The sequence below is a fragment of the Vulpes lagopus genome, chromosome 5 (assembly GCF_018345385.1).
Source record: "Vulpes lagopus strain Blue_001 chromosome 5, ASM1834538v1, whole genome shotgun sequence".
Lineage (NCBI taxonomy): Eukaryota > Metazoa > Chordata > Mammalia > Carnivora > Canidae > Vulpes > Vulpes lagopus.
The window spans coordinates 104276753-104291068 of record NC_054828.1 but is presented as its reverse complement, the minus strand read 5'-3'; the positions used below and the strand labels follow the sequence as shown (position 1 = coordinate 104291068).

Below are 14316 nucleotides of genomic sequence, written 5' to 3'. Positions count from 1 at the left end.
TTCTGGTCTCCCCTGCCTCAGTGGTCCCGTTGTAACCAAATTCAGTGAACAGCCTATCTTCTTGTGCTCCTCCCTCTCTTTACTTGCTTCCCTTCTGACTGACTTCAGACCTCTAACAGAAATTGTCTTCTTACATATAAATGATGACAACCTCAGAGTCAGATTCAGAACTTTCTCCCAACTGGCCTTTTTTCAAGCTTATCTCAGTGGTCAGTGGTCACAAGGAAAAAAAGGTTAATTATCTTGACTACTCAGAAACTTTTCTTCCTCATTCCTTATCTATGAAATCAGGATAACAACTGTCATACCTTCCAGGACTGTGGTGAGGATTACATGAGAAAAGACAAGTAAAGCATCCAGCATGAAGCTTGGCACGAAAAATTTAGGAAGCTCTCACTGTGTGGCCATTTGTAGTTAGTTCTTCTCTAACTCTGGTTCATTTTCAAGGTTCCACTCATTTCCTCATTGCTGTCTCCTCTATTCCTTTAGTGTCCTCTTTTCCCACTCTCCCTTCCCTCTGATTTTCCTCCATGAGCCCTTCTCTTACCATGCCTTTTTCCCTTTTGAGACTGCCTAAAACAGTCTGGACTGATAAAAACAACCTTTCTGAGGTATGTTCCACTCTACAGTTTCTCCTTTTTCTGAAATACTCTGCACAATCTAACCAATTCAAACACGTCACTCTACTTCTTCTACTTCTCTAAAGAATTTTCATCTTCAGGATAAAATGTAAACTAATGACTTAAAACCTGACACCTTATTATCTGTTCTGTCCTGCTATTTCCTAAACTAGTATCACTCCTCTGGGGTAACTGGCAACCCAGCATCATTGGAACTCTTACAACATATCTATCCCAGGGACCCCATTCCTAACTAAGTTTCCTGTGCAAATTCATCTATAAAATGCACTAACTTTTCAATTACCAGTCTTTCCCCAAGCTCTTGCATATGTTTATAATAACTCTTTGCTCTCAGTTCCTTATACAATGGCACTCTTTTTTCTTTTTCTAAGTTAAACATCTTACATTAAGGCTAAACAAACAACATGGAAATATGGGATTCTTGTGAAAGAACTTCAGAAGCTTTTATTCTGATGCCTCAGTATAACAAAATACTGTGGCTACGATATCAAGACAATAGCCCAAAGGCTTGATTTTGCCATTAATTTATGGAAAACCAAAGGGATTACAGAAGCAACTAAATGATGAGATTGCAATCTATGGTCAAAGATCATTTTAAGGACTAGCAAATGAACAAAAGAGTTATTTCTTTCTTCCCTGATCTACTGTTCTACTCTTTAAAGGTACAATATATTAGGGAAAAAATCACTGATTTAAAAATAGTATCTGGGTTTAATTCTAATATTGCTTACCAATTTGCTCTGTGACTTGAGTCAAGTTATCACTACTGAGTCTCAACTATCTCATTATGTAAAGAACTACTAAGATATCTCATTGGAATATTGTAGGGGCAATGGGTTCACTCACTCATTCATTCATCACTGAACACCTACTTCGTACAAGGTATTGTGCTGGGCATGGTAGGGCACACAAAGACATGAGCACTGTCTAAACAGATCATAAATTTCTGGAGGACATTATGATATTAAGGTAGAATGCTATACACACCATTAGAGATGTTTGAGAAGTGGTTTGACATTCAGCAAATAAAATAACTTCTAGGTAAAGGGAAAATCCAGGAAAGTTAGCTGTTAAGCCAAATCTGGAAACAGCATATAGAAGGGACACCAATAAGAGCAAAGGTAGAGGGAATAATGGTGTGCTTGGGGAATGTTGAATAAAACAGATTGCTGGGGGGTGAGGGGAGAACCGGCTGTTGGAAACATGGAATATATAAAGGATTCCTTGTGGAGAGCGAGATAGTCAGAGCTATGTATTCAGCTATGGTGAAATAAGACGATCTGACTGTAGTGTGTAAGATGAAGTGAAGTATGGGAACCAGAAGTTGGATACCGGTTAGGAGGCTAATGCAGTGGTCCAAGTGATAATGTGATCCCAAAGTATACAAAATGCAATTCATTACTACTAGTAAACTCTGTCTCCAGTAATACATTTTAAGCTTCTTAAGTGTAGCAATGTGAGTAGTCTTTAGTACATAACTTATGTTCTAGGATGATATCATATATACCGTAGAAATACAATGAATAAGTAGTAAAATGCCTTTTTGTTGCCTTAAAATACATACCTCTTCTGTGGGAAGGGGTACATAATCAGTCTGTAGGAGTCTTGGAAATGAGAGGCCAGGTCCTGGCAGAGATACATTTGATAAACGTCTCTTTCTTACTCCACTACAGTTATTTGGAATCTTGAAAGCACATCGTTTGTGATAATTTAATCCACAGCCTAAGTATATTTTAAAAGTAAAATTATAGATTAAAAAAACTTTAATATATAATAAGCATGTTACATAAAAAAATGATGCTTCTTTTATTTACTTTCTCTGGCAGCAACAGTAATCCTAATTACGAACTTGGATGACAAGCTAAATGGGAGCCAAAAAACTCAATGCAAATTATTAGGCTCCACCCCAAACTGAATCAGAAAATCTGGGGATGGGTCCCAGCAAAGTATATTTTAACAAGTCCTCGAGGTGATTCTGACACATGGTAAAGTTTGAAAACAACTAGTTCAAAGCACTTCAGCAAACTGTGCTCTGTTTACCAAACTCCTCCCATGACTTGTAAAATTAATATGAAATCTGAATTTCAGTACTCGTAATTTATTTTATAGCTTGTTTATATAGCTTTCATGGCACAAGAGCAGTTGAGTAGTTGCGACAGAGACTATTAGCCAATAAAACTTAAAATATTCTGTAAATATTTTACAGAAGATACAGAAAATCTTCATTGACTCTCCATCTTAGAGTACTTAGAGGACTCAGAAATGGGCATCTTACTCCTACCCCCAGCAACTCTAATTCAGAACAACTAGATCTGTCCAATTCTAAGCTCTGGTTATCACCTACTCAGCAATCTTATTCCTTCATTAATGATAAGAAAATGCAAATGCAAAATCCTATTTCAAATGATACAAAAACTTAGAACACATACCTTCACATTTCAGTCCTTGACGTACCAATCCCCAGAGCATCTCACCACAATAATCACAAAAAGTAGGAGCTTTATAAGAATGTACGTATAGAGTATGTGGACGAATCTGGAAATCTTCTACTGTGGCCAAAGCTTTTAAAAAGAAAAGTAGCAAAATAAAACCTGTATCTGTAATTGCAATGAGATTAAGAATGTTGATGTCAAAGTATACGAAATCTTTTTTTCTCTAAAAACTTCATTTATCATAAAAATAAACTGTTTTTGGTATTTAATATTGTGGTTTTCAAACTATTTTAGGAAGTTCATCAACTCCAAATAATTTGAACTCCAAAAGTAGGTCTGTAGGTCGATATTTCAACCTCCAAAAGCATATTTACATACTGACAAGAACACAAATAGTTGGTAGATTTATTCCTACAATTAGAAACTGTTTAACTTATAACACTGGGAAACAGAACACTAAAGTTGAAAACAAACAAACAAACAAAAGGCAAAGAACCCCACATAAAACTGTGGAAACTGAGGAACTTAACCTTAATGGTAAACACTCTGAATTCTAACTTAGGATCGCAGTTCATAAGCTGTCTGTTCTTGATAGTTAAGAAAAAGAGACACTCCTCCTCTTTGTGAGCAACTGAACACTAGTAGATACATATACCAGTAGATATCCTCTCACCTCCACCTGCAAGTCATTAGTGGCTATCTCTGGCCTGATAAAGGGTCCAGGAGGAATGGGTATAAGTACTACCTCCAGGGAGGACAAGGAGTGAAACTCTTCCGGAGTGGAGAGGAAGACAAGGATTGGGAAATGTATACATCTTGGAGTGGTAGTGCAGATAAATGATTAATGTAGGGACTAGATTAATGGAAAGGATCAAGGACTAAGGAAAGGTGTTGGTAGAGAGGATCTCAAGAACAGGCTGCAAAGATGAGTTTGAGAAGTAGAAAAAATGGTGGCAGAAGTCTGGACTCTTAGCTGGCTTTCCTTCCTTTCCCTCACTCTCTTTTCTCTCTCCCTCTCTCCTTTCCTGTCAAACAAGAAGTTCTGCAGGCCTACTAGGTACATTCTTTGTTCCTCTACATTCCTTGCTAACAATCCTGCCCATCTGCTGTTGGATGAGATCAGAAACAGAAGGAGCTAAGAACAACAAATGGCAAGAATGGGTGGGGGGGGGGGGGAATGAGGGAGGTAAGAAAATGTGCACTGAGAACACACAGGGGAAGAAGCAATATTGAAATCATGGGAAACATCAGTACTGCAGTTTCCTCTTCCACATCTTTATTATTTTTCCTTTTTTTCCTGATTTTATTTTTTGAACCCCAATTCTCTTTTATGCTCTTCACAGAAATGGGGAAAAGGAAATTGAATTTCAGTATAATTGTTTTATTTCTTTGATTCAAAGAGTATATTCCTCTTTCAGTTCCAGTGATAATTCCCTTAGCTTAGTAACATTCAAATAAACAATTCAGGGATTATTTTCCTACTTTTTCATCTGTGATATAATGTTCCTGAAAGTAAAACTCACATGGTAACCATCATTGTAGATAAAAGAAGTTAAGCAACTATAGTACCAAAAATAAGGTTCTTTGAAAAAAAAACAAAAGGCAACAAAAAAAAAGAAGCTATTTGCTTACCTGAAAGAACAACTTCTACTAGGTCTCCTTCATGTATTTCATCTGCTGAGGTAATCAGCTGCAAAATATTTTCTGAGTTCATGTCATGGCGAAAGAGAAGAATTTTGTCATACATGCCAAAGAATCCACACTCTGGAAACTACACAAAAACAGCACTTTATCAGTATAGCCAAAGGCTTCTATTTTTGAGTAAATGTCTCAATCTTATGAAAGAATTTTACACATAGTTTTTAGCCTAAAACTGTCTGCTAACAATTCTATTAATATCTAAAAGAGCAACCACGATCCTTAATTTTCAGATTGAAAAATAGAACAATAAACTTAAATTATCATCTTAAAACATATATCTCTTAGAAGTATAGGATTTCTTTATTCAGTTATTGATGGAGAATATAACCTTGAACTTAACTGCTACTCTATATTACATAGCCTGAGATAAGCAGTCTTTCCTGTCCTCTAGACCGAGCTTCCTCCAAAGCTACTAGCCACATACATTTAAATTAAAATTAATTAAAAGTTCAGCTCCTCTGTCACTCTAGTCACATTTCATGTGCCTAATCACCACCTTAACTACTGACTTGCCTATTATTTTGGACTATGCAGATATAGAACACTTTCATCATCACAGAAAACTCTACTGAATGATGCTCCTAGAAGATTAGTAATTCTCAAACTATAGTCACAGGAGTATCAATTCCAACATTTTTGACAAATGCACCTAGGGCTTCTAGCATTTATCTGATACTTTTTTTACTCTCTGTAATTACAAGTACGTGATTTTTTATCGTAACTTTCTTTTTACTGTTTTGGGTTCTTAAGATTTATTTATTTGTGAGAGAGAGAGAAAGCGCATACAAGCGGGAGGAGCAGACAGAGGAGGAGAGAAAAATCTCAATCAGATTCTGAACACAGAATCTGGAGCCTGACACAGAGCTCAATCCCAGAACCCTGAGATCATTACCTGAGCCAAAATCAAGAGTCAAATGCTTAACTGACTACATCACCCAGGTGCCCCGGTAACTTTCTTTTTAAAAAACCTTTGACCAGAGCAGAAGATTTGCAGATCTGTTCACATACTCTATATATATTATTTCAAGGCTTCTACACTTTGTGACTACAGAGCTGATACTTTTGGTGATTGACATACGAAGGACTACAATATGCAGGCGTGAGCTCTAAAAGTTTTTACAGTTAATAAAGTTATTTAAGAGAAAATTTTAAGTACTGGCCTTACAAAATTAATTTCTAAATCAAAACCAAGACCATCTTCTTCTAAAGTACCAGTGCCTTGAGAAATACTGCTGTAGGTATTTCAAATTTCTTTTATCTCAGAACTGTATATCCTCATTGACTTAATTGGCTCCTCAGAGAATATCCTTTAATGTACTACTATACAGCATGTCACTGGCCTGCACTGAATGGCTTGATGTGTATGTCACACTAAATTGTTTTTTTTTTTTTTTTAAATTTATGATAGTCACAGAGAGAGAGAGAGAGAGAGAGAGAGAGAGAGAGAAAGAGACACAAGCAGGCTCCATGCACCGGGAGCCCGACGTGGGATTCGATCCCGGGTCTCCAGGATTGCGCCCTGGGCCAAAGGCAAGTGCCAAACCACTGCGCCACCCAGGGATCCCTGTCACACTAAATTGTAACTGCGTTTATTGCAGGGATGTTGCTGAGGATATGGTTCACCTACTTCATATGGTAGCCCTTCTTTGTGAGGACTCATAAAAGAAATCTCTCTGGTTGGTATTATGTTATGAACAATTTGATCATGCAACTACTTACTCATGTATTCTTTTTACCCACTGGAAAAAACAGCAAAATTTGTGGCCCACTCCCAACATGAATCTAGGATCTTATAGCATGTGTTTTAGGTGGAAATGCCTTATCTTCTGAATTTAATGTTTCCATTAAAAATTCATATATATATATATATATATATATATATACACACACACACACACACATACATATATATATAAAAACATCTAAATTTTATTGGAAAATATTAAATTAAAAAATGAAAACAATGACTTAATTAGAAATTGGAGTTGAATTTTTAAACCTGAATAAATAATGAAAAAATACAGAAATACTTAGAATTTTTTATATCAATTCTACTTTCAGTTGAGTTATAACACAAAAAAACCACAAAACTTTATAATATGCTTTAAAGATATATCTAACAGTATAATAATTTTCAATTAAAAAGTAAAATATAGGGATCCCTGGGTGGCGCAGCAGTTTAGCGCCTGCCTTTGGCCCAGGGCGCGATCCTGAAGACCCAGGGTCGAGTCCCAACGTCAGGCTCCCGGTGCATGGAGCCTGCTTCTCCCTCTGCCTATGTCTCTGCCCCTCTCTCTCTCTCTCTCTCTCTGTGTGTGTGTGTGTGACTATCATAAATAAAAATTTAAAAAAAATAAAAAGTAAAATATAGAATAAAAAAATGTCTTTTTATTACATTTTAATGCTTGAAATTAAAATTTTTTAAAATTTTATTACCAAATTAGAAAACATCTAATAGGAGTAAAAAGTCTCCATAAATTAGTTGCAACAGTTCTTTTTTTTTTAGTATTAATAAAAAAAGATTCCATATTCCATCCTGGAATACCGGGGACTCAGTCAGTTAAGCATCTGGTCACAGCCCCTTGTTGGGCTCCTTGCTCAGTAGGAGTTTGCTTCTCCTCCCTCTGCCCTTCCCCCCTGCTCGTGCATACTCTCTCTCAAATAAATAAAATCTTAAAAATATATATTTGTATGAATAAAACTCATTTTTAAAGTTCCACATTTTTTTTGCATGTCTTCTAAGTGCAAGGGATTGGTCCCATGGTTTGTAAAGTAAAGCCGCGCTCCCCTCCCCAGGATCTTATAATCTATTAGGAAATTAGGAAGATGGAAATCAAACAAAATATAACATGCTAAGGGAAATGCCAAAAATGAAAAATAGATAAAATTCTGGAAGAGGGGGAAAAAACCGTAATTAGGAATGTGGAATATCACTTTAACATTGATAACTGAAGAGAATCATAAAAAGAGAAGCAAGGTTTCCATGGGCAAAAAGTGAAAGTGAAAGTATAAAGGTTGAAGTGGAGAAAATACATAAATACATTAATGGGAGAAAGTTAAGTGGACCCCTATGACTGAAGAATGAGAGGAGGGCTGAGTAGAAAGAAGGCAAAAATGCACACAGGAGCCCCATTGGCTCAGTCAACAGAATGGGGTTCAGGCTTTGCCACCTACTAACTATAGCAGCTCATTAGATAAGCTGCTTAACCTCCCTATGCTGTTTCTTGTCTATAAATTTGGAGTAACAGTACTGGTTTTATAGGACTCTAGCCAAAATTAAATTACTTGATACTCTAAAATAGTAGTGTCATAAGTAAATACTAGTGGTTCTTATTATCTTACATCTAAGGGGGGAGAGTCGAAAAGAATCCCAGAGAAAGGCAGTGACATGATCAAATCTGCATCTTAAAAGCATAATGCTGATGTGTAGTAGGGGCTAGAACAGGAAGAGACTAGAGCAAGCTCCTAAAAAGGGCTGCAGCTATTGGTCAGGAAAGAGGTAGCAGGGTCTGGATTATTCAGTAAGAAAATGTAAAGCAAGACAACAAGGAATAATTATCTCTCAAATCAATCTTTGGTAAATTACATGGATCATTAGTATTGTTTTGACAAAACCAGAAGTCCCAATAACTAAAGAGCTAAACAAATATATTAATGAGAGAAGAAAAACATTAAAAAACATGTGGCTTAGAAAAAAAATACATTATTAAGTAATCTTCTTGATAAACACATGACCTAGTGAATTCATACTGGCATTAAGAAACTGAAGAGCAAATATAAAGAATGATAGGGAGTACTAAGAATATTTACTTAAAATAAGCATTTGTGTGCCAGGCTGGAAAACCCTCAGTGATGATAAAGAAGTAATTTTCCAATCTAGCAAATGTTTACATAAACTATATTCATCTACAGGCTGAGAAATACAGAGTTTCAAGAGGGGAAAAATGTACTAAATATCTTATAAAAAACAGATTTCTGCTATTCACAATTATGACTTATAAGTCTGATTTGGTAGGATATTTAGGAATCATCTGAAAGTGAGAGCACAAAATGAAGCAACAGAAAATAGGGTCTGAAAAAAAAAAGCAAAGGAGTATTAAGTATTGCCATCTAACATCAGAGAAGAACTAAAGCCAAGTTTTAAAAACATTATGAAGTCTTAAGGCATGGGCATATTAAAAATAAACATCTAAAAAAAAGAGGGCAGCCCCGGTGGCTTAGCGGTTTAGCCCCACCTTCAGCCCAGGGCGTGATACTGGAGACCCTGGATCAAGTCCCACATCGGACTCCCTGCATGGAGCCTGCTTCTCCCTCTGCCTGTGTCTCTACCTCTCTTTCTCTCTGTGTCTCTCATGAATAAATTTAAAAAAAAAAAAAAGGAAATAAATGAGCACACACTTTGAAAGATCTAAACAATTATACTGAGAAAACCCCCCACAAAAAACAAAAAAGCAAAACCATGTTAATTATTTCAATATATAGGTCATAATTTTTAAAAATTCAGAGGGGCACCTCAGTGGCTCATTTGGTTACGCATCTGCCTTCAGCTCAGGTAATTATCTCAGGATCCTGGGATCAAGTCCTGCTAGGGCTCCCTGCTCAGCGAGAAGTCTGCTTCTCCCTCTTCCTCTCCTACCTCCCCACACCCCTGCTTGTGCTCTCTCTCTCAAATAAAACAAAATCTTTTTTAAACAATTAGGAAATAAGATTTTCAAGCAGGAATCATTCTTTTTTTTTTTTTTTTAAATTTTATTTATTTATGACAGGCACACAGTGAGAGAGAGAGAAGCAGAGACACAGGCAGAGGGAGAAGCAGGCTCCATGCACCGGGAGCCAGACGTGGGATTCGATCCCGGGTCTCCAGGATCGCGCCCCGGGCCAAAGGCAGGCGCCAAACCGCTGCGCCACCCAGGGATCCCAGCAGGAATCATTCTTAAGCCATATCTCAACTCTAGTGTATAGAATCACCTTAAAAGATGATACTAAGGCTCTCTTCCCAGGTTTATGGTTAAGCTCTGTGGAGTAAGACATGGACACCTGAATTACAAGTTTACTTTTATATAATTCAGTATGTTTATTATACATATTCTGTTTGAAAAACAGACTATTTTTAAAAACAATTTTTGAGTTACAGAAAAATTGAGACAATAGTACATAGAGATCCCATTTAGCCCACACCTAGTTTCCCCTATTATTAATATATTAATAAGGTAATTACAATTAGTGAACTAATACTGATACATTATCATTAACTAAAGTACTTTATTTAGATTTTCCTTAGCTTTTACTCAATTACCTTTTTCTGTCCCAGGATCCCACAGAATACTTACCTTTAACTGTCATGTCTCTTTGTCATGGCCTCTTTTGGCTGTAACAGTGTTTTCTCAGACTTCGCTGGGTTCTAATGACCTTGACTAAACACCAGGTATTGTGTAGAATGCCCCACCATTAAAATCTAATTGACGTTTTTGTCATTATATTGGAGATATGGGTTTTGGGGTAGAGGTAGAGGTAAAGTGTCGTTCTCATCACATCATATCTAGTGTACCTAAACCCAACAGGATTTGTTGTTATTTATGTAGACCTTGATTATCTAGTTAAGGTAGCATTTGTCAGGTTTCTCACTGCAAAGCTATTCCATTTGAGCCTCTAATACAGTACCCTCTGGAAGTCAGTCACTACGTGCAGCCCACTTTTTTTTTTTTAAGGTTTTATTTATTTGAGAAAGAGAAACCACACATGCATGTCCATGAGCAGAGGCTGAGGAGAAGCAAGCAGGGCAGAGGCTCCATGCTGAGCACAGATCATGACCTCACAACCCCAAGATCATGCATGACCCTAGCCGAACCCAAGAGTTATATACTCAACCAAAGAAGCCACCCAGGCACCCCTGTGCAGCCCACTCTTAAGGAATGGTGAGTTAATGTTCCTTCTCCTTGAAGGCAGATATCTATATAAATTATTTGGAATTCTTCTGCATGTGAGATTGATCTATTTTCCCCCATTGTTTACTCATCCATTTATATACACATGTATATTCACAGATAACTTATTAATATTTTGGGATATAGTATACACTTTTTAAAACTAGGCAATTTACTCACATGGCTCAAAATTTTTAAAGTATAAAAGAATGTAGTGCAAAATCTATGCTGGAGTTGCCCAATTATCCCTGCCACAGTCAATAATGTTGCCAGTTTTCCTTAGTATCCTTCTGAAGACATTTTGTACCTAATTCTTTTTTTTTTTTTTTTACACAATTGTATTGTTTTATTTTACTAGTTCCCTACCGATGTGATATGGGTCCAGGAAAAAAACAAAGGCCAACTGCTTTGAATTCAAATCCTGATCCATTTCACTTACTCAATATATAACTGTGACACGCTTACTTAACCTCAAGTTTCTGTATCCCCTACTTCATAAGGTGGTCATGAGAATTAAATGAGTACACCTAAAGAGCTTAAAACTCCTAATCCATTTTGGGCGCTATATAAATCTTAGCTACCGTTTCAAATCTTTTGTTATTACAAACAACATCCAATATATAATCTTATATATGTATCTCTTTCCGCTTTTTGAGTATATGAATAAGATTACTTCCTAGAGGGATCCCTGGGTGGCGCAGCGGTTTAGCGCCTGCCTTTGGCCCAGGGCGCGATCCTGGAGACCCGAGATCGAATCCCACGTCAGGCTCCCGGTGCATGGAGCCTGCTTCTCCCTCTGCCTGTGTCTCTGCCTCTCTCTCTCTCTGTGTGTGACTATCATAAATAAATAAAAATTAAAAAAAAAAAACTTAAAGTATTAAAATTTGAAAAAAAAAAAAAAGATTACTTCCTAGAAGTAGATTTGCTAGGTCAAAGAGTACACACATTTGACACTATTTTTTTTTTTTAATTTTTTTTAGAGAGAGCACGTGCATGTGGGTGAGAGGGTGGGGGGAAGAAGCAGGAGGAGAGGGAGAAAGACAATCTTAAGCAGGCTCCACACCCAGCATGGATGAGCCCAACATGAGGCTTGATATCACGACCCTGAGACTGTGACCTGAGCCAAAATCATAAGTCAGACACTTAACCGACTGAGCCACCCAGGCACCCCTTGACATTTTTAGATATTGCCAAAATGTTTTTATAGAGACCATACCAATTTATGTTTCTGTAAGCAATAATGAGTACTTATTTTTTCCACATCCTATTTTATAGTATTAGTCAGCTTATGTTGCATTAATAAAATATCAAAAATGGAGTTTCTGACACAAATTTATTTTCTCAGATTGCAGGAGGCTAGACTCCTGAGATCAGGGTATTAGCATGGTAAAGTTCTTAGGAGGCCTCTTCCTGATTTGCAGACAGCCTTCTCTCACTGAGTGCTCAGATGACCTCACCTCCAAAAATGCACATGGGAGGAGAGAGAGACAGACTCTCTCTTCCTCTTCTTATAAAGCCACCAATCCTATCAGACTAGAACCCTCTGACTTCATTTAACCTTAATTACTTCCTAAAAGTCCTACCTCTAAAGTCACACTGAATGAGAGTTAAGGTTTCAACATATGGATGTGAGGGGTGGGGAGGAAACACACAATTTAGTTCTTAGTGAATTTATTGTTAGGTAAAAAATGGTATTTCAGTATAGTTTTAATTACATGAATTTGAACATTTTTACATGCATACAGGTCACCTGTATTTCCTTTTCTATATGTTAGTTATTCATATTCTTTGAGCATTTTTAATGGATTAACAGATCTTTAAAACTCCAAATGTAACCATTCCTCAAAATAGTTCTCATTATGTAGGAAATCCTTAATAAGTCCTCAACAACATATCAAAAAACACAAAAAACCCTGTATATTTAATAGCATATATGTTGAATTTCTCAAAACGATATGATGCCAATAAGACATCCTATACAGAAAAAGCTTTACCAAAATAATAGCTTTATTTAAGCCAGACTCCAGTAGAAAAGAACAAAAGAACTTTTTTCCCTTTCAAAGTTGTATAATTTTAAGAGGAAGATATTCTAGCGAACTAATGAAAATCAATTTTTTAAAAGATGTTATTTATTCATGAGAGACACACACAGAGAGAGGCAGAGATACAACAGGCAGAGGGAGTAGCAGGCTCCATGCAGAGAGCCCAATTGCGACTGGATCCTGGTACTCCGGGATCACACTGAGCCAAAAGCAGATAGTCAACCACTAAGCCACCCAGGCGTCCCTGAAAATCAACTCTTGATTACATTTATAAATTCACTATTTTCATTGGACTCTTTTCTCTTTACCATCCAGAACGCAAGTCTTAGCTAATAAAATGGTATGACACTTTCTAAGCATTCTACTTTCATGGGAAAGAAAGTAATTTGTGATAGGGAACAAAATTAGAAGAGCAGCAGAGGTGATAACACACTTAGTAACTGTCGTAACTGTCACTAGCTATTTATTTAGCTTATTCCTAAACTAGGGCTCTTAATCAAGGTAATTTTGTCCCCCAGAAGGTATACGGTGATGTCTTGAGACACTGGGATTGTTACAATGTAGGTACTGGCATCTAGTGGGTAGAGGCCAGGGATGCTGTTAAACATCCTATGATGCATAGGATACTGCACAGAACAAAGAATTATCCAGCCTAAAATGTTGACAGTGCTGCAGAGAAACCCTACTCTGGAGAATAAAGGGGTCAAGAATATAGAGACTGAAAATATGGAAGGAAGTTGACAAAGAAACCTATACATGCCATATTTCCTTCCCTGGCCTACCTCAGTCTTGATTAAAAGAAGAAAAGAGGAAATGAAAGAAACAGCAAAAGAGCTAGCAGGGTAGAACCAAATAGGCCTTTAATTTGGCCTCATTCCAAATTCCCCCAGGCTTTTCTAGACTTGCTCTCTACAGACTGTGCAAACGACTCCTCTTGACTCTGCAAAATGAATTCTTTTCCCAGTCCACAAGGGAGAGGAATGGAATTTCATCCTAAGTTATCAAATGCTCACCCCTTCCTTATGCATTGCTACTCTCTTTGCCCACTTTACATTCCGCATGTCTTTATTTTTACAATAAAGATGGCTCCAATAATAAAAAACAGCATCTTTCTATACCCATCTTATGGAAATTACTTTTGATGGTATTAACACTTGTTTGTAATTAAAAAGTTCCAATACTTAGAAATAAAATTCCTTCAAGCAATACTATATTTTGAGAGTTATTTAAAATGAACAGTTTAAAGTTCATGTCATAAAAATCGCATCAATAAAATGTTAGATGAGGTAAGTTTTCAAGTTTTTTTTTTTTTTTAGTTTTCAAGTTTTTAATTCTTCTTTGTCAAATACAATTTTTACACATTAACACGGCTTCAGAATTTAATATTATCTGAACAAAAATTTATTACTGTATACTTTTTAAAGAACTATGGTTTTTCTAGGTGCGATGGGAACCACTGGAGGGTTTCAATGCATATCTAATTTTAAAAAGTTTACAGTGAAATATAATGAGTAAAATGCAATAATCTTAATTAGAATACGTAACTACACACATGTACATACACCCATGTAACTAC

At 36.6% G+C, this 14316-nt stretch overlaps 1 protein-coding gene across 1 annotated transcript in view; it reads right to left on the bottom strand.

Moving 5' to 3' along the window:
* The window catches only part of PRKD3 (protein kinase D3), an 86108-nt gene that overhangs the window by 40128 nt on the left and 31664 nt on the right, over positions 1 to 14316 (bottom strand). The window contains exons 3-5 of the mRNA XM_041756645.1: positions 4706 to 4844; positions 3071 to 3202; positions 2206 to 2363 (exon numbers count right to left, since the gene is read on the bottom strand). Coding sequence (XP_041612579.1) covers positions 2206 to 2363; positions 3071 to 3202; positions 4706 to 4844 — 429 coding nt within the window. The remainder of the gene's footprint in view (positions 1 to 2205; positions 2364 to 3070; positions 3203 to 4705; positions 4845 to 14316) is intronic.